The sequence below is a fragment of the Mustelus asterias genome, chromosome 14 (genome assembly GCF_964213995.1).
Source record: "Mustelus asterias chromosome 14, sMusAst1.hap1.1, whole genome shotgun sequence".
Taxonomy (NCBI): domain Eukaryota; kingdom Metazoa; phylum Chordata; class Chondrichthyes; order Carcharhiniformes; family Triakidae; genus Mustelus; species Mustelus asterias.
This window is the reverse complement of record NC_135814.1, coordinates 100839763-100866408: the sequence shown is the minus strand read 5'-3', so window position 1 is coordinate 100866408 and position 26646 is coordinate 100839763. Positions and strand designations below refer to the sequence as shown.

At 46.8% G+C, this 26646-nt stretch overlaps 1 protein-coding gene across 1 annotated transcript; it reads right to left on the bottom strand.

The window, feature by feature from the left end:
• Nucleotides 1–4205: 4205 nt before the first annotated feature.
• Nucleotides 4206–26634, bottom strand: pofut2 (protein O-fucosyltransferase 2). The gene is made up of 9 exons (XM_078228952.1): nt 26427–26634; nt 22619–22869; nt 20908–21052; nt 16624–16734; nt 14597–14663; nt 11172–11297; nt 10142–10322; nt 7095–7218; nt 4206–5985 (listed from the first exon to the last, which is right to left on the bottom strand). The coding sequence occupies exons 1-9, from the start codon at nt 26582–26584 to the stop codon at nt 5832–5834; spliced, it is 1317 nt and encodes a 438-aa protein (XP_078085078.1). The 5' UTR covers nt 26585–26634; the 3' UTR covers nt 4206–5831.
• Between the last annotated feature and the right edge of the window lie 12 nt (nt 26635–26646).

Sequence of the window (26646 nt, the reverse complement as noted above, 5' to 3'; positions counted from 1 at the left end):
GCACAGAAAGGAGCTGAGGCCGGCATAGATCAGCATGATCGTACTGAATGACTGGGCAGGCTTGAAGGGCCTGGTGGCCACTCCCGCTTCTAATTCTTGTGTTCTTGTGTGTAACACGTGATGTATGAGGAGAGATTGAGTTGGTTAGGATTATATTCGCTGGAGTTTAGAAGAATGAGGGGGGGGAACCTCATCAAAACCTATAAAATTCATAGAAAGAGGCACCGATCACAATCCCACCTAGACCCTATCACCATAACCCCATGTATTTACCCTACTAATCCCCTGACACGAAGGGGCAATTTAGCATGGCCAATCAACCTAACCAGCACATCTTTGGAGTGTGGGAGGAAACCGGAGCACCCGGGGGAAACCCACGCAGACATGGGGAGAAAGTGCAAACTCCACCCAGACAGTGACCCGAGGCCAGAATTGAACTCGGATCCCTGGCGCTGTGAGGCAGCAGTGCTAACCACTGTGCCACCATGCCACCCAAAGGGCCAAATGGCCAACTCCTATTCCTATTTTCTCTGTTTGTGTGTAACGTGTCTGTGTACAGTTATAGTTAGGGAGGCATTTCTCTGTGCCTGTGTTAGAGAGGGCGTAGAAAAGATTGATGGAGGAAGGTTCTAGGGATGAGGGACTTCAGTTACCTGGAGAGGGTGGAGCTACTCGCCTTAGATCATTCCGGGTGGAGGGGAAATTTGATGGAGGTGTTCAAAATACCAAGAGTTCCGAGTGGAATTGACACAGAAAAAATGTACCCATTGGCGGAATAGACCAACAAATCAGAGGACACCGATTGGCAAGGTGAGGTGATGTAAAACAAACTTAATTACGCACCGAGTGTCTGCTATCTGGCATACACTGTGTCAATAACAAAGAACAAAGAAAATTACAGCACAGGAACAGGCCCTTCGGCCCTCCAAGCCTGCACCGACCATGCTGCCCCACTGAACTAAAACTCCTGACCCTTCCGGGGACCATATCCCTCTATTCCCATCCTATTCATGTATTTGTCCAGATGCCCCTTAAGTCACTATCGTATCTGCTTCCACTACCTCCCCCGGCAGCGAGTTCCAGGCACTCATCACCCTCTATGTAAAAAAACTTGCCTTGTACATCTTCTTTAAACCTTGCCCCTCGCACCTTAAATCTGTGCCCCCTAGTAATTGACTCTTCCACCCTGGGAAGAAACTTCTGACTATCCACTCTGTCTATGCCCCTCATAATCTTGTAGACTTCTATCAGGTCGCCCCTCAACATCCGTCGTTTCAGAGAGAACAAACCAAGTTTCTCCAACCTCTGCAACCAGGGGGTATAGAGTTAAAGCAAGAGGTAGAAGGCTAAGAGGGGAGTTAAGGAGAAAACATTTCACCCAGAGGGTGGTGGGAGTCTGGAATTTATTGCATGAAAGTGTGATTGAGTTAGAAATTCTTGCAACATTTAACAAGTATTTAGATATTCACTTGCTCTGCCATGACCTCTAGGGCTATGGGCCAAGCGTTGGAAAATAGGATTAGTGTAGTTACATCTTTGTTGACCAGCTTGGATACAATGGGCTAATGGCCTCTTTGGCTGCTGTAAACGTCTATGAATCTAACAAGTTCCAAGATAACAGAGATGGGATTCCAAGTGACAAGAATTGAAACACGACAAACACTGGCCCAGAAATTCTGATCTACAATGGCCGCAATGTGCAGGTGACCCCCAAGAAGCACTGGGGAACCCCTCTGGAAGTCACACCGACAATGCAGGATTTGCCCAGGAAGCTTGGACTTCCGATCTGTGATTACCCTGTGTCTGGAACCCTCTGAATCTCTGAGCTAAAGTCGGAGACTTTGGATGATTCTGACTCACTTATCAGGATAGTTCCCAGGAAATGTTAGGATTGCAACAGCTCCAACTCCCGAGTGACTACAACTGACCTTTTTTTTATTCATTTGTGGCTGGCCAGCATTTATTGCCCATCCCTAGTTGCCCGAGAGCAGTTGAGAGTCAACCTTGCTGTGGCTCTGAAGTCACATGTAGGCCAGACCGGGTAAAGACGGCAGATTTCCTTCCCTAAAGGACATTAGTGAACCAGATGGGTTTTCCGACAATCGACAATGGTTTCATGGTCATCAGTAGATTCATAATTCCAGATTTCTAAAAAATTGAATTCAAATTTCACCAACTGCCGTGGCGGGATTCGAACCCGGGTTCCCAGAACATTAGCCGAGTTTCTGGATTAATAACCTAGCGATAATACCACTGCGCCATCGCCTCCTCTAACTGCCCCCATCCCCTGACCCACTCTATCCCCTCACCCACTTAAAATCTCTCTGCAGCTTCTCAAAATGATTTTGTGATGTGTTAACCTACTGGGATACAGAATATGTTTTTGAGGAGTCCACTGTGTAAGTCCAGGTGGGAGCCTAGAGCTCCAGTGTGAGTGAAGTCAATAAATCGGATTGGAGTTGCAATCCAAAGGTGATTACCTCTCCTCGGAATATTTAGCCTATTAATTCTCCACGTGGAGATGCTAAAGCTAAGAGAATTGAATAGGCAAACAGCCTCACTTATGGCAAAATGGGTTAAAATCAGGTGAAATAAAGGGCAGAATCCTCCCATGCCCCAAGCGGTCTTATAGTAATAAGTCTCCCAACACCAGGTTAAAGTCCAACAGATTTACTTGGAATCACGAGCTTTCGGAGCGCTGCCCCTTCATCAGGTGAGTGGAGAGTTGGGTTCACAAACAGGGCTTATCTCGACAGAGACACAGTTACAAGATAATTACAGATTGGAATGTGAAGAATGGTTGGAATGAGTGTCTTTACAGGTAAACAAGTCAGAGGTTTACAGCATGGAAACAGGCCTTTTGACCCAACTTGTCCATGTTGCCCCTTAGTCTAAGTCTTTACAGGTATGAACAGTGTGCATGGAGAGGGGAATAATCACAGGTTAAAGAGGTGTGAATTGCCTCAAGCCAGGAGTTAGCAGGATTTTGCAAACCCAGGCAGTATGGTGGGGGTTACATGTAGTGTGACATGAACCCAAGATCCCGGTTGAGGCTGTCCGCATGCATGAAGGAGCAGCGCTCCAAAAGCTTGTGATTCCAAATAAACCTGTTGGACTTTAACCTGGTGTTGAGACTTCTTACTGTGCCCACCCCAGTCCAATGCCAGGGTCTCCATCACACGGTGGGATCAATGGCAGAGGGGGTGGGGAAAAATTCAATGGCAGTTCCAAAAATTGGTTTCAAGCCAGCGTCAAATTCCAGTGGGATCTTCTGCGGGTGCCCACGATGAGGATGTGGGAATCCCGCCAGGGGCTGGCATGAAACTGATTTGCATCCTGCTAATGAAATGCAGATTAAGGCCTGACCATAATCTACCCCCCCCTCTCCCTGCCCCACTCTTGATTCCCCACGCCATTGGGAAAATATGCCATGCCCAGGAGTAATGTGGCGAGTCGGGACTTACCCTGAAGAACGCACGATGCTTCCTTTGGAGTTTGGGATGGAAGCCACTAACAAGTCTGGAACTCCATGGCAGCGGTGGGGGCGGGGTGATGGTGGATCTCCAAGCTTCAGTGTCATTGAGAGAGGTCCACCTCGTTTCTTCAAGGGTGCGTCAATGATGTTGGGCACCTTTTGGGCATGGCACCCAGATATGAAGGTGGTATGTGTGCCATCAAGCCTACCCTGCCATAGAATATGGCACTAAACCCCCAGATACATAATTAATTACAGCAGGGACAGAAAAAATGGTGCACTCTCCTGTCGGCCTTAGAAAGGGTGAAACACTCCCTGCCAAAACTCCACCCAAAGTGTTTGAAATGCACTGGAATCCTCCTTTTTCACAAGTGACCCTCAGTATTTGAAGACAGGACCAAATCATAGAATCCCTATAGTGCAGGAGGAAGCCATTTGGCCCATCGAGTCTGCACCGACCACAATCCCACTCAGGTCTATTTCCGTAACCCTGCTAATCCCCCGACATTAGGGTCAATGTAGCATGGCCAATCCACCTAACACACCCATCTTTGCACTGTGGGAGGAAACTGGAGCACCCGGAGGAAACCCACGCAGACACGGGGAGAACGTGCGAACTCCGCATAGACGGTAACCCGAGGCCAGAATTGAACCCAGGTCCCTGGTGCTGTGAGGCGGCAGTGCTAACCACTGTGCCAGATTTGGATCGCCCAGAGATAGACTGGGGGCTGCGTTTCAATAATACTTTTATTTTTTGAACAGTTCACACATCTGCGTATATAATAACGTTTTCTATTAGATACAACCAACCAAACAGCTCCAGGGCGGCTGGCAGACACAAAAGGGACTGCAATCCTACAAACGAGTACGATTCATGTAAAATTAAACTCCAATGAATAAAGCACTGTAAACATTATATTCTATGATATAAAGTGGCATTATAATATCCCATGATTTATACAATGATAGTATAAAATATTTAGCGTTTGGGCCCAGTTTTACAGGGTGGGCCGATCCCGTGAATTTCACAGCTTGGAGTTTACGCTCCTTTGGCACGGACCATCTCCTGGGAGATGATCAGTGCCAAAAGTGGACAGGTATTTGTATAGATTATCAATACTACTGTACCAAGATCACCTTCCCCCTGTAATCCAGGCTGTGTGAATGAGGCTCCCTGGACCAGTCAGACTTCACCCTCAACTCACCGATTATCGCAAACGTGGGTCTGATTTTACCGGCTCACAGAACAACATTCTCGGTCAGTCTCGGGCGTGATCTTACGAGCCTCGGGCGGGCGTGCCAGTAAAACTCCGGCTGTAGGTCGTACTCAGGTTAAAGGGGAAGTGGACAGACAAAAGGATCGAGTGCGGTTTGGGATGTGTTGGAAATGATTTGTTGAGGAATAGTTGACCCGAATGCCCAACAACCACGGCAAAATGGAATAATTAAACCTCCAATGGGCGCGGACTCAGGGGATCGCAATCTAATGCCTGGACATTGGTGTTTAAAACTCAACTCATCAGCACTGGAGGTAGCAACCTAACCTCAAGCTCTTTCTTTTATTAGGCACAAAAAGGGTGGCAGACTCTGGTGAACCCAGAGCGGGCACTTTGGGGGGGCGAGGGTGGTCAGGCTTTATCGGGCACCACAGGCACTGTCAACCAAATTAAACTGACAACAACAGTCAGCAACAAGTGTCTCCGATTCCAATACTGTGCAGGATGGCTGAACACCTCCTTCACATCTTTAAAACCGCAACGTACCAGCGCTGAAGATGTTAATCCCTGTGGGGCTCGGCTTTGCCACGGGAAGGATATGGAACCGGCATGTAAGCCTGGCACTAAACGTTCTCCTTGTTTGTGTTATCCCTAGGAGCAGTCTTACAGACGGAGACCAAGACAGGGGGATTATTCAGCTGCTTCTTGCACCCGTGTGGAACTTCCTCGAGCTCCGTGCCTTAACGCGACGTGCTCTGATGAATCGTGCTACACCAAACTCGAACGTTCCCAGTTTCCTACCGGAGGGGACGTGTCATAATACTGGGAGAAATAGTGTTTTGTCCGTCCTCTCTCCCGGTAGGAACCTGTGAGCGATGCAGTCCTTATCTAACACAAGCCCCTTCTGGGAACGTCTGCTTTTGAGACACCTGTGGTTGTGTTGCCAAGGCAGAATGAGGAAGGTGTATTCTGACAGGATTGAATAGGAGATCGGGGTAAATATATAATTTAAACAAGTGCGATTGAATTGTAGATCAGGCCTCCCTGTAGAGTGGTGATGCCCATCCAGATTTGCGTATGGGAGCTACAATCATTTCACTGCGGAGTTACTGCTGTGACACGGTGTACTTCCAGTCCGGTCAGTGTACGATCTTCCAGTGTGTCGGCTGCTCACATTCCCTCTCTTCATCGCCACAGAACCTGTTGTAAGTGGTTTTGGGATCGAAGCCGAGGATCTCCCGTTCCTCGTGGATACGGAATGAGAAGGTCGACACTGACGTCCCAATGAAGTACCTTCAGGGAGAGGAGAAGGCTAATTATGTGGTGCTGAAGTTAGTGAACCAGAGCCCGGATATCACCGAGGAACGAACCAGAGAGCAGGGAGGAATTTGCTAACGCAGCGAGTTGTTACCCCTGTTAAATTCACTGACTGAAAGCGCAGAGAGGACAGATTCTCCTGTAAGTTCCCAAATATTCACAGTAACTTCATTGTGGTGTCAATGTAAGCCGACTTATGACACTAATAAACTTAATTTGGCCCAATCCATCACACAAACCAGCCTCCCATCCATTGACTCTGTCTACACTTCCCGCTGCCTCGGAAAAGCAGCCAGCATAATTAAGGACCCCACGCACCCTGGACATTCTCCCTTCCACCTTCTTCCGTCGGGAAAAAGATCCAAAAGTCTGAGGTCACGTACCAACCGACTCAAGAACAGCTTCTTCCCTGCTGGCATCAGACCTTTGAAAGGACCTACCATATATTAAGTTGATCTTTCTCTACACCCTAGCTATGACTGTAACACTACATTCTGCACTCTCTCCGTTCCTTCTCCCCTATGTGCTCTATGAATGGTATGTTTTGTCTGTACTTATCACTGCATCCCAATACATGTGACAATAATAAATCAAATCAAAAATCTAAAGGAAATTTGGTCAATATTTGGAAGAGTAAGAAACTGCAGGATTATGGGATGGGTTGGATTGCTTGTTCAAAGAGCCACTCGGACACAATGGGCTCCTCCTGGAATTATAGAATCCCTACAGTGCAGGAGGCCATTCGACCCATCGAGTCTGCACTGACAACAATTCCACCCAGGCCCTATCCTGAAACCCCACGTATTTACCCTGATAATCTCCCTGAGGATGCTCCTCAGGGGCAATTTAGCATGGCCAATCCACCTAACCTGCACATCTTTGGACTGTGGGAGGAAACCGGAGCACCCGGAGGAAACCCACGCAGACATGGGGAGAACGTGCAGACTCTGCATAGACTGTGACCCAAGCTGGGAATCGAACCCGGGTCCCTGGAGCTGTGAGGCAGCAGTGCTAACCACTGTGCCACCGTGTCGAATTAGCAGCTTCCAGTTAGAAAAGCAAGTGCTTCAACCCCTTGCCTCTACCTGGCATGAGCACAGATCCACTGGTCAATGATTGCGACGCCCCCGTCTCTGTAGAGTCGCAGCTCCTCCTGGGTGGGTTCAAACCGAAGCATCTTTGGGAGAAGACCTTTCAGCTCCATCAGCTCTGAAACAATAAAGGAGTTGAAGGTAGTTAGTCAATTCTGTTAGAATGTAACTAATTGGATCTGCTGTAATGTGACCAATGATAACAAGCTGTAAGGGTCAGCTGACCCAGTAAACTATGTAACCAATGACAGAATGATGTGATGATCAGCTGACTCAGTATAAATAAGAACCTGTTCGGAGCTTGGAATGGCCCAGGGTGAGGCCTCAAGTGTTGGAGTAATCAAGTTTCTTTATTAAACCTTTTTCTTTGATTTATCTGTTGGAGTAAGTTTTGTTTCATTTTATTGCCTAAAACTGAAGAGTACCTTCTGCTGGATGAACAAATTCATAGAATCCTACAGTGCAGAAGGACGCCATTCGGCCCATCGAGTTTGTACCGACCACAAACCCACTCAGTCCCCCATCCCCATGCATTTACCCTAGCTAGTCCCCCTGACACTCAGGGGCAATTTAGCATGACCAATCCACCTAACCCGCACATCTTTCGGACTGTGGGAGGAAACCGGAGCACCCGGAGGAAACCCACACAGACACGGGGAAAACATGCAGACTCCACAGTCAGTGACCCGAGCTGGGAATTGAACCCGGGTCCCTGGCGCTGTGAGGCAGCAGCGCTAACCACTGTGTCACCGTGCCACCCTTCAGAAAGCAGAACGCAAACCGATACCCATTATCCATTTTTCCCTTTATAATGGGCAACGTTCATCTTACAATTTTGCCCCGTCTTCATTTTTACAAAGATTTTGCAACTTACAAACCTTTTCTGCACACCCTGTTAATATATTTTGAGCTGGGTTGTTCCCTTATAAAGAAAAGTTTACAGGAGTTGTAACTTTTTAAAAATTCATTTGTGGGACCTGGGCATCGCTGGCTGGGCCAGCATTTATTGCCCATCCCTAGTTGCCCCTTGAGAAGGTGGTGGTGAGCTGCCTTCTTGAATCGCTGCAGTCTATATTCTGTGGGTTGCCGTGAGCGAGGGAATTCCAGGATTTTGACCCAGTGACAGTTTGTAGATGGGGGGCCAATTAAGTGGGCTGCTTTGTCCTGGCTGGTGTCAAGCTTCTTGAGTGTTGTTGGAGCTGCACCCATCCAGACAAGTGGGGAGTATTCCATCACACTCCTGACTTGTGCCTTGTAGATGGAGCTTCAGGCTCGACACCAGACACAAAAACGGCAAATGCTCCCTTTGATCGATAGCATCTGCTCTTTGGGCGCCACGGTAGCACAGTGGTTAGCACTGCTGCTTCACAGCTCCAGGGTTCAATTCCCGGCTCGGGTCACTGTCTGTGTGGAGTTTGCACATTCTCCTTGTGTCTGCGTGGGTTTCCTCCCACAGTCCAAAGATGTGCGGGTTAGGTTGATTGGCCAGGTTAAAAATTGCCCCTTAGAGTCCTGGGATGCGTAGGTTAGAGGGATTAGCGGGTAAATATGTGGGGGTAGGGCCTGGGTGGGATTGTGGTCGGTGCAGACTCGATGGGCCGAATGGCCTCCTTCTGCACTGTAGGGTTTCTACGTTTCATCTTAACCTTCACTGTCGCCGCTACCGGGACTTGATGGTTTGAGTTATAAGAAAAGGCTGGATAGACTGGGACTTTTCTCTCTGGAGCGTAGGAGTCTGAGGGGTGATCTTATAGAGGTCTATAAAATAACGAGGGGCACAGATCAGCTAGATAGTCAATATCTTTTCCCAAAGGTAGGGGAGTTTAAAACTAGAGGGCATAGGTTTAAGGTGAGGGGGGAGAGATACATAAGAGTCCAGAGAGGCAATTTTTTGACACAGAGTGGTGAGCGTCTGGAACAAGTTGCCAGAGGTAGTAGTAGAGGCGGGTACAATTTTGTCTTTTAAAAAGCATTTAGATAGTTATATGGGTACGGGGACTATAGAGGGATATGGGTCAAATTGGGACTTGTTTAGGGGTTTAAAAAAAAGGGCGGCATGGATAAGTTGGGCCGAAGGGCCTGTTTCCATGCTGTAAACCTCTATGACTCTATGCTGATAGGTGCAGCAAGAGGTAAAACATCTTTTAAATAAAGGAGGTTAGGGCTGCAGGTACAGAAAACACAAAGCCAGCAGCGTGCAAGCAAAAAGATTTGAAAGGGTAATGGAATTTATCTCGAGGGGCTGGATACAAAATGGTGCAAGCTCCTGAGAGAGTTTATATGAAGCTCTGGACAAACCCTAGCTGAGGTTGTGTGTTATGTTTCAGGCACCGCATTGACGCTGGAGTTGGTGCAGCACAGATTCACCCAATCATTAGGGTTTTGGGTTAAATTACAAGGACAGATTGCATCGAATTGTATCCCCTTCAGTGGTGGGAAGCCTGAGGCCCAGGGGCCACATGCGGCCCACCTGGGTTCTGAGTGCTGAATAAACTCAGCAGGTCAGGCAGCATCCGCGGAGAGAGAGAGTTAACACTTCGAGTACAATGTGACTCTTCTTCAGAGCCCTCTCCCTGAGTGCAAGGAAATGTGGCGAGGGAAGATGGCATCTCCTTGATCTTAGAGTCCCTACAGTGCAGAACGAGGCCATTCAGCCCATCGAGTCTGCACTGACCACAATCCCACCTAGGCCTCATCGCCGTAACTCCACATATTTAACCTACTAATTCCTCTAACCTACATCCTGGGATGCTAAGGGGCAATTTAGCATGACCAATCAACCTAAGCTGCACACCTTCGGACTGTGGGAGGAAACTGGAGCACCCGGAGGAAGCCCACGCAGACATGGGGGAGAACGTGCAAACTCCACACAGACAGTGACCCAAGCCGGGAATCGAACCCAGGTCCCTGGAGCTGTGAGGCAGCAGAGCTAACCACTGTGCCACCCATAGGCAACATCACCATTGGTGCCCAGCGCCATTAGAAGTGCACGGAGCTCACTGATAAAGGGATGTAACCGTGACCGCACTCAGGATTATTACCATGCTCATCCGCATCTGTAGCCACAAACACCTTGTCCAATTTCAGCTCTTTCATGAGGCTGCGAATCTTCTCGGCTGTTCCCTTGATGCTGGGGACATCCTTCCGGTGGCCCCAGATGAAGTCCTTTCTCCTCAGGTGAATGCCCAAGTACGGCCCGCCCCTGGCAGTGCCCAGCTTCACCTGCAACAAGAGAGGGCATTCCCGAGGTTAGAGATGGTTCCAGCACTCGTAACAGAGTGGAAGGTATTGTTAATCGCTGGTTCATAACTCCACTAAAATGTTTAATACACTGCCTTACACAACATCCCACAACACATCCCAGCCAACGAAGCACTTTTCAAAGAGTGGCTGTAGGCGTGGCCACCAATGCACAGCAAGATCCCACAAACAGGAGAGGTGACCGAACCGACTGAGGGATAAATATTGGCCATGTCACCCGGCTCTTCTTAGAACCACAGAATCCCTACAATGCAGGAGGCGGCCATTCAACCCATTGAGTCTGCACCAACTCTGCCAAAGGGGATCTAACGCAGGCCCAACACCCCCCACCCCTCCATCCCTGCTACCCCACACATTTACCTTTACAATGGCCTAACCTAACCTATGAATCTTTGGACACTAAGGGGTAATTTACCATGGTCAACCCATCTAACCTGCACATCTTTGGACACTAAGGGGCAATATAGTATGGCCAATCCACCTAACTGCACATCTTTGGACTGTGGGAGGAAACTGGAGCACCCGGAGGAAACCCACCCAGACGCAGGGAGAATGTGCAGAGTCCACGCAGACAGTGACCCGAGGCCGGAATCGAACCCGGGTCCCCGGCACTGAGAGGCAGCAGTGCTAACCACTGCCACCCACGGAAATCTGACGATGTTCATCCCATTGATCCCAGAGGTGAAAGGTTACAGTTCAAACCCACTGTGAACCCAGTTCTACGTTTTCTAAACCTCTTAACACAACCTGAACTCAAAGTGAGGCCGATTGTGCATCGCAATGTTGACCTGCACTTTGGTCTCAACTCACCTTCATCCTCGTCCAATCCTCATCGTAAACGGTCTTGTCTGGTTCATCTGTAGAATTGAGGTATGTTGCCCTGAATTCATCCCCAACCATACGGAGATGTTTGGCAAACACCATGCTTCTCCGAGCCTGGGAGAAAGAGGGAAAGAGAGAACTCATGTTTGTTTAAGAACATAACATAAGAACTTAAGAACTAGGAGTAGGACATCTGGCCCCTCGAGCCTGCTCCGCCATTCAATAAGTTCATGGCTGATCTTTTTGTGGACTCGGCTCCACTTACCCGCCCGCTCACCATAACCCTTAATTCCTTTACTGTTCAAAAATGTATCTATCCTTGCCTTAAAAACATTCAATGAGGTAGCCTCAACTGCTTTGGGCAGGGAATTCCACAGATTCACAACCCTTTGTGTGAAGAAGTTCCTCCTCAACTCAGTCCTAAATCTGCTCCCCCTTATTTTGAGGCCATGCCCCCTCGTTCTAGTTTCACCCGCCAGTGGAAACAACTTCCCTGCTTCTATCTTATCTATTCCCTTCATAATAATATGTTCCTATAAGATCTCCCCTCATTCTTCTGAATTCCAATGAGTATAGCCCCAGTCTACACAGTCTCTCCTCATAAGCCAACCCTCTCAACTCTGGAATCAACCTAGTGAATCTCCTCTGCACCCCCTCCAGTGCCAGTATATCCTCTCTCAAATAAGGAGACCAAAACCCTACACAGGTTTGGCACCTTTCACAATCTCAGGATGTCAGGATGAAGTGCTGTGGAAGTGGGGTCACTGTTTGTGATGTAGGAAACCCGGCATGCTGTGGCACGCACAGCAAGATCCCACAATCTGACACAATCGGGTACATGGCCAAACACAAGTTACAAGTTTAAAAGATGAAATATGTCAATCTGCTGGCGTTGATGGGTTCCTGAGCACCAAGGAAAAACGCAAATGACATGGAGATCGGAGGTGTAATCTCAAAACGTCCCAAGGATCGGTGGGGGCAGGGAGGGGGAATAAATCACAGACCTCAGGAATCCATCTCGAAACAGCACTAACATCTTGCATTTCCGTAGCACCTGGGACATTGTGAAACATCTCCAGACTCTCCAAACAAAAATTTAACATTAAGACACATGATGAGATATTAGGACGGTTAGAGGTAGGTTTCAAGGAGCGTGTTATGCTCCATGCATTGGCCTTCATTGCGAGAAGTTTCGAGGACAGGAGCAGGGATGTGTTGTTGCAATTATACAGGGCCTTGGTGAGGCCATAGCTAAAATATTGTGTGCAGTTTTGGTCTCCTTTTCTGAGGGAGGATGTTCTTGCTCTCGAGGGAGTGCAGCGAAGGTTTACCAGGCTGATTCCGGGGATGGCGGGACTGATGTATGAGGAGAGATTGACTAGGTTATGATTTTTTTCATTGGAGTTCAGACAAATGAAGGGGGATCTCATAGAGACGTATAAAATTCTAACAGGACTAGACAGGGTAGATGCAGGGAGGATGTTCCCATTGCTGGGGGAGTCCAGAACCAGGGGTCACAGTCTGAGGATTCAGGGTAGACCATTTAGGATGGAGATGAGGAAACATTTCTTCACCCAAAGAGTGGTGGGCCTGTGGAATTCATTATACAGGAAGTAGTTGATGCCAAAACATTGAATGTATTCAAGAGGTGGCTGGATATAGCACTTGGGGGAATGGGATCAAAGGTTATGGAGAGAAAGCAGGATTAGGCTATTGAGTTGGACAATCAACCGTGATCGTGACGAATGGCGGAGCAGGCTCGAATGGCCTCCTCCTGCTCCAAATGTCTATGTTTCTATGTTAAAGATGAAGAGGGGTTAAAGGGAGGGAGATCCAGAGCTTAGGTCCTCTTAAAGGCTTGAGGACCAACAGTGAAGGAAAGGAAATGGGGGATGCTCAGGAGGCCAGAATTGGAGAAGTGCAGAGATCTCGATGGGCTGTAGGAGTTTGTCATTGCAATTAGAGGCGGCGATGGCCTAGTGGTATTATCACTAGACTATAACTCAGCTAATGTTCTGGGGACCCGGGTTCGAATCCCGCCACGACAGATGGTGGAATTTGAATTCAAGAATTTAGAATTTCATGAATTAAGAATCTACTGATGACCATGAAACCATTGTCGATTGTTGGAAAAACCCATCTGGGTCACTGGATAAAAGCAAATTACCGCGGATGCTGGAATCTGAAACCATAAGAGAAAATGCAGGAGAATCTCAGCAGGTCTGGCAGTATCTGCAAGGAATGATAACAGCTGACGTTTTGAGTCCAGGTGACCGTTTGTCAAAGCTAAAAGGCAGAGAAAGTGGGAGATATTTATACTGCAGGGGGAGGGAATGAAAGATGAGTCATAGCCACAGAAACCAGGGGAAAGGCTGCTAATGGCAGCCCATAGAGAGAATAGAAGGTGTGAATGGCCAAATGGCAGAGAAACTAAAATCAGAGGGTGAACTGTGACAGATAAAGATGGGGGGGGGGGGGGAATGGGTGGGAGAGGGGTAAAATTAAGAAAAAGGAAAGAAAAGGTAAGAAAAGGAGGGAGGGAAATAGCTCCCATTTTCTAGGCCTTTTAGCTTTGACAGAGTCATCTGGACCCGAAACTAAGAACTAAGAAAGTTACAGCACAGGAACTTCGGCCCTCCAAGTCTGCACTGACCATGCTGCCCCACTGAACTAAAACCCCCTACCCTTCCGGGGACCATATCTCTCTATTCCCATCCTAGTCATGTATTTGTCCAGACGCCCCTTAACAGTATCGTATCTGCTTCCACTACCTCCCCCGGCAGTGAGTTCCAGGCACCCACCACCCTCTGTGTAAAAAAACCCGCCTCGTACATCTCCTTTAAACCTTGCCCCTTGCACCTGAAACCTGTGTCCCCTAGTAATTGACTCTTGCACCCTGGGAAAAGCTTCTGACTATCCACTCTGTCCATGCCCCTCATGATCTTGTAGATTTCTATCAAGGTCGCCCCTCAACCTCCGTCATTCCCAACGCCAGCTCTTTTCTCTCCTTATAGATGCCACCAGACCTGCTGAGGTTTTCCAGCATTTTCTCTTTTGCCATCTGGGTCACTAAGGCCTTTTAGGGAAGGAAATCTGCCATCCTTACCCAGTCTGGCCTACCTGTGACTCCAGAGCCACAGCAATGTGGTTGACTCTCAACTGCCCTCGGGCAACTAGGAATGGGCAATAAATGCTGGCCAGCCAGTGACACCCATGTCCCATGAATGAATAGAAAACATTGTATGTTGGGAGAATACAGTTTTTGTATAATTTAAGGAGTGTTAAGGGATAGGTCAGACAGAAGGTGGGTGAGTCGGAAGGTTTTTCAACCCTATCATTGTCGAAAAAGTCCTCCTTTTTTTGGTTGTAATGCTTAAATCCCAAAACTGTATTTACAGCAATACAATACTCACATCCCAGTAACTTTTGCCTGCATAAAGGTCATGAAGGAGGTTTTCTGCTCTGTCTAACATTACAGACCTGGAACATAATCAAATACCTGCTCAAGAAGCCTTATAGCACAAAACATGCAATAAAACGATTTAATGACCATTTCTGCATTTGCAGGTTAGAACATAAGAACTAGGAGCAGGAGTAGGCCATCTGGCCTCTCGAGCCTGCTCCGCCATTCAATAAGATCACGGCCGATCTTTTCGTGGACTCAGCTCCAGGAGGTTCTACCTCCTTATCACCCGGAGAAGGGAATGAACCTGTGCGTTGGCATTCTGGATGGAAGAGGTGAGCATAGGGTGCGCTACACCCCACCTCCATCAGAGACAGCTTGAGGAACCAGACCCAGTGCTTAAATGCCTCAAGGGGCTCTCAAAGTGAACAGAGCGCCGAGGTTCCTTGGACCTAAAGGGGGAGGGACGTAATGACTTTAATGAGGCCCACAAGGTGGACTTCTGAGAATATGAGCTCCCTGATTGAGGCAGTAACGGCTTGTCCAATCAGGCAGCCCTGTGTATGTTATGTGGAGTGTCAGGGTTACTGGCACTCCGGGTTTAACTCTATATGAAGAAGTACCTGTCCGAGTGTCGCTTACTACGTAAATAAATCTAAATTGGGTGAAGAGGCACAGGCCTGGGAGGAGTTATTTCACCAACTTTATCAATTCCCATCACCTCACTGCTGCCTGTGGGATCTTGCTGTGTTCACACGAGCTCCTGTGTTCCCTACATTATGGCAGCGAATAGACATCAACGTACGTCATTGGCCGTAAAGCACTTTGGTTCATTCTGAGGTCGCAAAAGGTGCCACAGAAATGCAAGTCTTTTGTCTTTCTTTACCAGATCCTCATGCAGAAGGTCGCAAGAAGGGGCAAGACTTTCACCGGAAGAAACAAAGGCTGGGAGTTTACCATCGCGTTGTGCCCGTTTTCGGGCGCGATGCAGTCAAAGTGGGGCATAAAGCGATTGGCGCTGGTTTTCACAACCGGCGCCATTTTACAAGCGCCCGATTTCCAGTGCGGTCAGCCTCTGAGCGAGAGGCAGGTTAATGTGTTCAAATCTATTTAAATAAGTATTTACATGTCTTTAGCAAGCCCGGCACTTAATCTGGGCTCAGCCCCCTGTTATGGCCTCGCTGGGAAAGGTTCGTGCTGGCGAGGAATTGATATGGTCCCCTTGAATGGGGAGCAGTCGACTTGCCCTCACCGGTGGAACCAGAGGCCATTGAGGCGCCGCCCGGGGGAGGTGCCCCTTGAGCAGTGCCAGACCGGCAGTGCCACCCTGGCAATGCCCACCGGGCAGTGCCGGGGGGTGGGGCTAATGGGGGGAGGGGCCAATTGGGACAGGAGCCCTCTACCACTCTGCAGGGATTGGTGGGAGGAGGGCGGTCTGTGATCAGTGGGCGGGGGTAGGACCGCAATCGGTCTGGGCAGCGGGGAGTGGATTGGCGGGGACTGCATCTACAGCCGCGGGGGTGGTGCGGGGGGCTGCTTGCACTAGCTGGGACCTGGCAGCTCTCTCTTTGTCTGTCAGACTCCTGCTACTGCGAACGCGCATGTGCAGCATCGGAGGTCTGCACATGCGTACTACCTCCCTCTGCAGGCTTTCGGGCACGTTAAGCCCCGTCCACAGGCTTCTGCAGCGAGCAACAGGCTCACTCAGAATTTTACAGGCAGAGAGGGAATGGGGAGCCTAAAAGCACGCCCAAAAGATGGATCTGAAACTCTCTCAGTTTCAAGTCCCCCAGCACTTGGATTTAAAAAAAGGATAAAATGCTACCCAAGGGGTCTGACAGAGTGCTGAACAACCACATTCCTTAACCAACACTCGAATGTCCCTTCAATCTGGTCAGATGGACCCTGATTTTGTCCAGAATTCTCTTTCCTGGTACGAAATAAGCACTGGGTTTTTTTTTCTTAAATTGACAGATCGCCAAACAAATGCAGAAATGAATATATTTTGCAGTCCCTCAGTCCTGGTCACTCACTCACTGTGCTGTGGTGTTTCTCAGAAGAACCGGCACCATGATGGAAGCTGAGCCCTGGACAGACATGCAGGCAACACTCAGGCCTCTCGTTTCCTCATAGCCCCAGAACCAACCCCTGTCACAAAGGAAACAAAATTGAAGTGAGTGGCACAATTTAACTTCGCAAATTCCTCAGGTTTAACTGCTTTTTAAAAATTCTTCCATGGGATGTGGCTGGTTAGCTCAGGTGGTGAGACCGTGGTGCTAACCATGCCAAGGTTACGGGTCCGAAACCCTTTGTTGGCCAGTAATCTTTCTAACCCCCACGTTATAGGCAGCATGGGCCTCACAACACCAGGGACCCGGGTTCGATTCCCGGCTTGGGTCAGTGTCTGTGTGGAGTCTGCACGTTCTCCCCGTGTCTGCGTGGGTTTCCTCCGGGTGCTCTGGTTTCCTACCACAGTCCAAAAGACACGCTGGTTAGGAACATTGGCCAAGCTAAATTCTCCCTTAGTGTCAGGGGGATTAGCAGGGTAAGTAAGTGCGGTTATGGGATAGGGCCTGGGTGGGATTGTTGTCGATGCTGGCTCGATGGGCTGAATGGCCTCCTTCTGCACTGTAGGGATTCTATGATCTGTATTAATCTTTAGCCTTTGGCTATTAAGTAGGGAAGATTTAAGTTAATCTAAAGTACCACTGGGCTATCAATCCATGGCTGATCTTAAACGGTAAGTTTAGTCAGTTCAGTCAACCTAATTCAAAGAAAAGCCCAGGGCGTACTGACCCATATATCATACAGAACTTTAATCAGCTGATGATACATCCAAGGAAAAAACAAACGAGTTCTGCAATACCAAATCAAAGACAGTCTTAGATTTCAGTTGGTGGAATCAGAATTACAAAACCAACAAGATTAAACAAAAGGGAGGTCTATCAATGTAGGAGAAAATAAACTCTTTGAAATTAATTGGTTGAGAATGATTCAATTACATTTTCCTTCTAGTGGTCGTAGTCCCAGATGACCTTAGGCTGCTCGTCCCCTCAAACGGGTGGTGATTTAACCTGAGGGTCACCACACTGCGGGCAAGGTTGAGAAGGCGGGGCCTTCATGAATAACCTCAGCCGGTACAGGAATTGAACCTGCGCTGTTGGCATCAGTCTGTATCGTAAACCAGCCAACTGAGCTAACCAACCTTTATTATCTTTTACCTGGACCGATCATTATTGCCTGTTAGATGTATGTTAATTATTGCTTAAATCTGCGGCATCTGTATTCAGATAAAGAATCTGATATTCCAATAAAGCTTATTTATTTCAGGAGTAAGTTATTTAGAAGAGCCCGTCCTCCCCACCCCCCCACCCACCCCCCCCACCCTTCACGAATCCGTGCTGAATATCATGGATTAAGCTGCATCTTTCCAAATGGTCATAAATCCTATCTCTCAGGACCTTTTCCATTAACTTACCGACCACCGAAGAAAGACTAACCGGCCTATAATTACCAGGGTCATTCCTATTTCCTTTCTTGAACAGAGGAACAACATTCGCCACTCTCCAGTCCTCTGGCACTATCCCCGTGGACAGTGAGAACCCAAAGATCAAAGCCAATGGCTCCAAAATCTCATCCCTTGCCTCTCAAAGAATCCTAGGATATATCCCATCTGGCCCAGGGGACTTATTGACCCTCAGGTTTTTCAAAATTGCTAATATACCTTCCCTCAGAACATCTCCCTCCTCCAGCCTATATCCCACTCTCATCCTCAAAAACATGGTCCCTCTCTTTGGTGAACACTGAAGAAAAGTATTCATTCATTGCCTCTCCTTTCTCTTCTGACTCCATGCACAAGTTCCCACGACTGTCCTTGACCGGCCCTAACCTCACCCTGGTCATTCTTTTATTCCTCACATAAGAGTAAAAAGCCTTGGGGTTTTCCTTGATCCGACCCGCCAAGGACTTCTCATGCCCCCTCCTCGCTCTCATGAGCCCTTTTTTTAAGCTCATTCCTTGCTACCTTGCAACCCTCAAGCAACCCAACTGAACCTTGTTTTCTCATCCTTACATACGCTTCCTTTTTCCTCTTGACAAGACATTCAACCTCTTTTGTGAACCATGGTTCCCTCACTCGGCCATTTCCTCCTTGCCTGACAGGGACATGCCTATCAAGGACACGCAGTATTTGTTCCATGAACAAGCTCCACTTTTCATTAGTGCCTTTCCCTGACAGTTTCTGTTCCCATCTTATGCTCCCTAATTCTTGCCTAATCGCATCATAATTACCCCTCCCCCAATTATAAACCTTGCCCTACCGTAAGGCCCTATCCCTCTCCATCGCAATAATGAAAGACACTCCAAAGTGCTCTCCAACAACCAAATCTAACACTTGGCCCGGTTCCTTACCCAGTACCAAGTCCAATGTGGCCCCACCTCTTGTCGGCCTATCCACATATTGTGTCAGGAAACCCTCCTGCACACACTGTACAAAAATAGCCCCATCCGAACTATTCAATCTATAAAGGTTCCAATCAATATTTGGAAAGTTAAAGTCCCCCATGACAACTACCCTGTGACCCCCACACATATCCATAATCTGCTTTGCAATTTCTTCCTCCACATCTCTATTACTATTTGGGGGCCTATAGTAAACTCCTAACAACGTGACCGCTCCTGTCCTATTTCTAACTTCAGCCCATATTACCTCAGTTGGCAGATCCCCCTCAAACTGCCTTTCAGCAGCCGTTAAACTATCCTTGATTAACAATGCTACTCCTCCACCTCTTTTACCACCTTCCCTACTCTTACTGAAACATCTATACCCTGGAACTTCCAACAACCATTCCTGTCCCTGTTCTAACCATGTATCCATAATGGCCACAACATCGTAGTCCCAAGTACCAATCCACGCTCCAAGTTCACCTACCTTATTCCAGATGCTCCTTGAATTGAAGTAGACACACTTCAACCCACCTTCCTGTCTGCTGGTACACTCCTGCGACCTTGATACCCTCCTCAGTACCTCGCTACACTCAACACTGGCTTCTAGACTACAGCTCGTTTTCCCATCCCCCTGACAAATTAGTTTAAACCCCCCCCGAAGAGCCGTAGCAAATGTGGACTTGCAATCAGTCTCCATTAAGTTGTTTAAATTCAAATACCGCAGATCCTGAAAAGCAGAAGGGAAAGTAATTCCCAGTTGTCCAGCTACCAGAACTGTAGAGGGGGATATTCAAAATAAAGCACTTTATAAAACAAATGAGAGGTTTCAGCCATTGTAACGTGCTGCTCCTCCAAAGGAGTAGCTGAATGGCCACTGTGATGATACTGTGCCTTTAAGAAATGTATTTATATCATGTTTCTCGCAAGGGGTATGTTTAAAATTCAGCTGTTTCATATGGTGCCGATTCGTCTGGGAAGCAGGCAGCTCACGTGTTGAGAACTTAGGCTAATGACTGATTTTAGCTAGGAATGTCTTTGTTTAAACAGTTAATGCATTTTGGTTTACTTAGGTTTCCATTAGGGCTTCAGAGTAGGGTTTTAATCGACAGAGTTGTGATTATTGGGAGGAGCCAAGCTTGCAGGAAAAACAGTGTTTAGCCTCACTTTTAAAAATCAAGTGCAGTTGCTGACCAGAGCGATTTAAAGAGGTGGCTCTCTCTCTCTAGAAAGATCTCTCTTTTCTTCCAGAGGTGTTCAATTAGCTCTAGGACTGTTGATAAGTACAAGCCGTAAACCTGTGTTTGGTAAGGAGGAGTTTAAGTTTATGAGGAATATTGCTCGAATTGGAACCAATAGGGATAGATTAGCAGTTAAGAATTGTATCTTGTCATGTATAAGCAATGATTCATTTGTTATCGTTAAACTGTGTTGTTGAATAGTTTGTTTTGATAAAAACTTCCCAGTTTGTCCGTAGAATCACGCCTGGAGTGAAACATCATTTCCTCACATCAATGCCAAAATAGCTGGGATCTAGATTAACTTCACAATATACCGTGGGGTTTCTGATCTCGTACCCTAACAACACAAACTGCTTCTTCTCCTTTGCCATTTTTACACTTGTTTTTCTGTATGTTTCAAACGGATTGGGTAAATACTTGGAGGAAAAGCAGTGTAGAGGGATTCATTTCTCTTTCAAACAGTTGGCACAGATATGATGGATCCCTTTGAGCTTGGTGATTCAATAAGCTCTGTCACACTAAGGAGACAGATTCCAAGGCTGCAATATAACATCACTCTCCTGCCTAGGCTGATATCAAAAAGAGAAATGGAGAATGAGGGATGACAATCTGGTTTCAATGTGAATCTTCCGAATACCTGTAAAATCCCTGTTTGTCATTCCTGTAGGCGAGATCCTCGATGCAGAGCCTCTCATCCACCTTTTCTTCCCAGTGGCCCTCTGTCCAGCCTTCCGCATATCCTTGCAGGACATAGATTTGCTGTATGAAGGGACCGCCAGACTCTGGGTGAGCAAGGGAGAGAGAGCATCTATAAATGGAAGCAGATCTGAACCCAACAAGTCACCACTGAAGCAGGAAGGTACGGCCTGAAAGGATGGTGGAAGCAGGTTCATTAGGGGAGGTGATGGCCTAGTGGTATTATCGCTGGACTATTAATCCAGAAACTCAGCTAATGTTCTGGGGACCCGGGTTCGAATCCCGCCATGGCAGATGGTGGAATTTGAGTTCAATAAAAAATATCTGGAATTAAGAATCCACTGATAACCATGGACCATGCCATGGGCGGTAGGATGGCACAGTGGCTGGCACTGTTGCTTCACAGCGCCAGGGACCCGGGTTCGGTTCCTGGCTTGGGTCGCTGTCTGTGCAGAGTCTGCACGTTCTCCCCGTGTCCACGTGGGTTTCCTCTGGGTGCTCCGGTTTCCTCCCACAGTCCAAAGATGTGCTGATTAGGTGCATTGGCCGTGCTAAATTCTCCCTCAGTGTGCCCGAACAGGCGCTGGAGTGTGGCGACTAGGGGATTTTCACAGTAACTACATTGCAGTGTTAATGTCAGCCTACTTGTGACACCAGTAAATAAACTTTAAATTTTAGAAACCATTGTCCTTTAGGGAAGGAAATCTGCTGTCCTTACCTGGTCTGGCCTACATGCGACTCCAGAGCCACAGCAATGTGGTTGACTCTCAACTACCCTCTGAACAAGGACAACCAGGGATGGGCAATAAATGCTGGCCAGCCAGTGACGCCCATGTCCCACAAATGATTTTTAAAAATCTTTCAAAAGATTAAGTGTATCAGTGCTGGAAACATTTGTGAAAGATTGGGGAAGGAGCAGGTGTGTAAGACATAAAGTTTTTATACTTTGGATTGACTGAAGGGGTAGATGAAGCAACTAAAATTGGTGCTTTCAAAAGGGAATTGTGCATATGATACAGACAGGACTACATTTTCAGATCTATGAAGAAAGAGCAAGGGAGTGGGGCTAAATTGATAGCACTTTCAATAAAATGCCACAGGCATGATGGGCCGATTGGCCTTTTTCAGTGTTGCACATTTCTATATATTTGTCTTCTAGCAAGTTGTATTTTTATAAGCGCCGTAGTTGGCAAGACGTGGTCCTTCTTGCGAGCTGATTGAGATCTGAAGGCATCAAATACCAACGACACAGTGAGAGATTGGAATCTAAGCCAGAGGGGGTAGGTTCCAATACCTGAAGGACATGAATGAACCAGCTGACTTCTTCACCAAATTCTCACATTTCTTTTCTCCCACAGTTTTGTTGAATTCCATTTTATAAGTTGCCAACATAACCCATGAAAACCCAAGGGTAGCCTCAAAAAACAAAGGTAGCCCAAGAAAATCTCAAGATGAGCCCTCGAAAAGAAAACAACATTTGGCCAGTGACACAAACCACGTAAGGAACGGAATTACGTACTGAATAAAACATTAAACAGCCCCAAATTAATGTGGAAACCCATAATAAAGTGACATTATGCCCCCTGTTTATCTTTTACATTTGTCCCACACCTTAACAATCAACCAGCGTTGCCCGAGATTGGTTAAGGTACCTGCAATGAACTGCTCATATTCAATGACGGGGATGTTCTTGTTCAGGCTTGGCACGTCAAAAAACGCAGACCAGGGAATGCGGACTTGCTCAAGACCTTTGCTCTGCCAGTGGTAGAGATGGCCCCAAGGAGGGAGGACCAGCACCCAATCTTCAATCTTCAGCAGTGCCTTCGTCAAGCATGCCATACGGAGGTAGACATCTCGCCGAAGATTAAACCCCTCAGGGGGATTCACGTCGTATAATAAATATCTAAAAGACACAGAGTATTTCCATCACAGGTTGCATTTTATCACCTTTTTTATTAATATCATTCGCGGTGCATCCCTAATATTGGTTGTATTCCAGTATAACCAGAAAAATGAGTAACAGTACACCCTTTTAGTATTCTTTGTCATCTTATTACCGACCCATGTGCTACTAGTGTACCTTCCCTTAATCATTACTGAACTGTGGAATGTAAGCGTCCCTTCCCTCCATTAGTACCGCCCCCATTAACTATTATTGTCCCCTCCCTTCATTATTACTGTATTTGTGCAGTATTGTCCCATCCCTTCAATTGTACTGTCTCCATGGAGTATTATTGTTCCTTTTCTCAGCTATTACTGTCCCTGAGCATTTGTCCCTCCTCTCCATTATTACTGTCCCTGTGCAGTATTATCCAGTCTCTCCATTATTACTGCCCGTGCAGTATTATTGTCCAGTTTCCCCATTATTAGTCTCTGTGCAGTATTATTATCCCTCCTCTCCATTATTCCTGTCCCTGTGCAGTACTATTGTCCAGTCTCTCGATTATTACTGCCCATGCAGTATTATTGTCCAGTTTCCCCATTATCACGGTCCCTGTGCGGTATTATTATCCAGTCTCTCCATTATTGCTGTCCCTGTGTAGTATTACTGCCCAGTCTCTCCATTATTACTGTCCCTGTGCAGTATTATTGTCCAGTCTTTCCATTATTGCAGTATTATTGTAAGAAGTTTAACAACACCAGGTTAAAGTCCAACAGGTTTATTTGGTAGCAAAAGCCACACAAGCTTTCGGAGCTCCAAGCCCCTTCTTCAGGTGAGTGGGAATTCTGTTCCCACTCACCTGAAGAAGGGGCTTGGAGCTCCAAATGCTTGTGTGGCTTTTGCTACCAAATAAACCTGTTGGACTTTAACCTGGTGTTGTTAAACTTCTTACTGTGTTTACCCCAGTCCAACGCTGGCATCTCCACATCAGTATTATTGTCCAGTCTCTCCATTATTACTGTCCCTGTGCAGTATTATTGTCCAGTCGCTCCATTATTACTGTCCCTGTGCAGTATTATTGTCCAGTCTCTCCATTATGACTGTTCCTGTGCAGTATTATTGTCCAGTCTCTCCATTATTACTGTCCCTGTGCAGTATTATTGTCCAGTCACTCCATTATTACTGTTTCTGTGCAGTATTATTGTCCAGTCGCTCCATTATTACTGTCCCTGTGCAGTATTATTGTCCAGTCGCTCCATTATTACTGTCCCTGTGCAGTATTATTGTCCAGTCTCTCCATTATGACTGTTCCTGTGCAGTATTAGTGTCCAGTCTCTCCAGTATTACTGTCCCTATGCAGTATTATTGTCCAGTCTCTCTATTATTACTGTTCCTGTGCAGTATTATTGTCCAGTCTCTCCAGTATTACTGTCCCTGTGCGGTATTATTGTCCAGTCTCTCTATTATTACTGTCCCTGTGCAGTATTAGTGTCCAGTCTCTCCAGTATTACTGTCCCTGTGCAGTATTATTGTCCAATCTCTCCATTATTACTGTCCTTGCGCAGTATTATTGTCCAGTCTCTCCAGTATTACTGTCCCTGTGCAGTATTATTGTCCAGTCACTCCATTATTACTGTCCCTGTGCAGTATTATTGCCCAATCTCTATTATTACTGTTCCTGTGCAGTATTATTGTCCAGTTCTCCAGTATTACTGTCCCTGTGCAGTATTATTGTCCAGTCTCTCCATTATTACTGTCCTTGCGCAGTATTATTGTCCAGTCTCTCTATTATTACTGTCCCTGTACAGTATTATTGTCCAATCTCTCTATTATTACTGTTCCTGTGCAGTATTATTGTCCAGTCTCTCCAGTATTACTGTCCCTGTGCAGTATTATTGTCCAGTCTCTCCATTATTACTGTCCTTGCGCAGTATTATTGTCCAGTCTCTCTATTATTACTGTCCCTGTACAGTATTATTGTCCAATCTATTATTACTGTTCCTGTGCAGTATTATTGTCCAGTCTCTCTATTATTACTGTCCTTGCGCAGTATTATTGTCCAGTCTCTCTATTATTACTGTCCCTGTACAGTATTAGTGTCCAGTCTCTCTATTATTACTGTCCTTGCGCAATATTATTGTCCAGTCTCTCTATTATTACTGTCCCTGTACAGTATTATTGTCCAATCTCTCTATTATTACTGTTCCTGTGCAGTATTATTGTCCAGTCTCTCCAGTATTACTGTCCCTGTGCAGTATTATTGTCCAGTCTCTCCATTATTACTGTCCTTGCGCAGTATTATTGTCCAGTCTCTCTATTATTACTGTCCCTGTACAGTATTATTGTCCAATCTATTATTACTGTTCCTGTGCAGTATTATTGTCCAGTCTCTCTATTATTACTGTCCTTGCGCAGTATTATTGTCCAGTCTCTCTATTATTACTGTCCCTGTACAGTATTAGTGTCCAGTCTCTCTATTATTACTGTCCTTGCGCAATATTATTGTCCAGTCTCTCTATTATTACTGTCCCTGTACAGTATTATTGTCCAATCTCTCTATTATTACTGTTCCTGTGCAGTATTATTGTCCAGTCTCTCCAGTATTACTGTCCCTGTGCAGTATTATTGTCCAGTCTCTCCATTATTACTGTCCTTGCGCAGTATTATTGTCCAGTCTCTCTATTATTACTGTCCCTGTACAGTATTATTGTCCAATCTATTATTACTGTTCCTGTGCAGTATTATTGTCCAGTCTCTCTATTATTACTGTCCTTGCGCAGTATTATTGTCCAGTCTCTCTATTATTACTGTCCCTGTACAGTATTAGTGTCCAGTCTCTCTATTATTACTGTCCTTGCGCAATATTATTGTCCAGTCTCTCTATTATTACTGTCCCTGTGCAGTATTATTGTCCAGTCTCTCTATTATTACTGTCCTTGCGCAGTATTATTGTCCAGTCTCTCTATTATTACTGTCCCTGTACAGTATTAGTGTCCAGTCTCTCTATTATTACTGTCCTTGCGCAATATTATTGTCCAGTCTCTCTATTATTACTGTCCCTGTACAGTATTATTGTCCAGTCTCTCTATTATTACTGTCCCTGTGCAGTATTATTGTCCAGTCTCTCTATTATTACTGTCCTTGCGCAGTATTATTGTCCAGTCTCTCTATTATTACTGTCCCTGTACAGTATTAGTGTCCAGTCTCTCTATTATTACTGTCCTTGCGCAGTATTATTGTCCAGTCTCTCTATTATTACTGTCCCTGTACAGTATTATTGTCCAGTCTCTCTATTATTACTGTCCTTGCGCAGTATTATTGTCCAGTCTCTCTATTATTACTGTCCCTGTACAGTATTATTGTCCAGTCTCTCTATTATTACTGTCCCTGTACAGTATTATTGTCCAGTCTCTCTATTATTACTGTCCCTGTACAGTATTATTGTCCAGTCTCTCTATTATTACTGTCCTTGCGCAGTATTATTGTCCAGTCTCTCTATTATTACTGTCCCTGTACAGTATTATTGTCCAGTCTCTCTATTATTACTGCCCCTGTGGGGTGAGTATTATTACCGTTACCTGCGGTGTTGGGCCGCCGAGGCGCCGTTACCGCCGGTCTGTCCGGGGCTGAAAGCTCCCCCGTCCCCGGTGATTTGGGCCCCGACGGGCGGCCCCAGCAGGAAGCCGAGTGAAGCAGACAGAAACAGCAGCTGCAGCGGCCCCGGCGGCGGCGCCATGTTGGCGGGAAGGGGCGGGTCCGTCCCTCAAAACCGTCCCTGCCCCGCTCCCCGGCACTGCC

Excerpts from the sequence above, each read along its gene's own strand:
- pofut2 (XM_078228952.1), bottom strand. The coding sequence starts at position 26,584 with ATGGCGCCGCCGCCGGGGCCGCTGCAGCTGCTGTTTCTGTCTGCTTCA. Across the intron at positions 16,735-20,907 it reads GACAAACAGGGATTTTACAG|GGGTTGGTTCTGGGGCTATG; the intron begins GTATTCGGAAGA and ends CCTTTGTGACAG. Across the intron at positions 14,664-16,623 it reads CTGAGAAACACCACAGCACA|GTCTGTAATGTTAGACAGAG; the intron begins GTGAGTGAGTGA and ends ATTATGTTCCAG.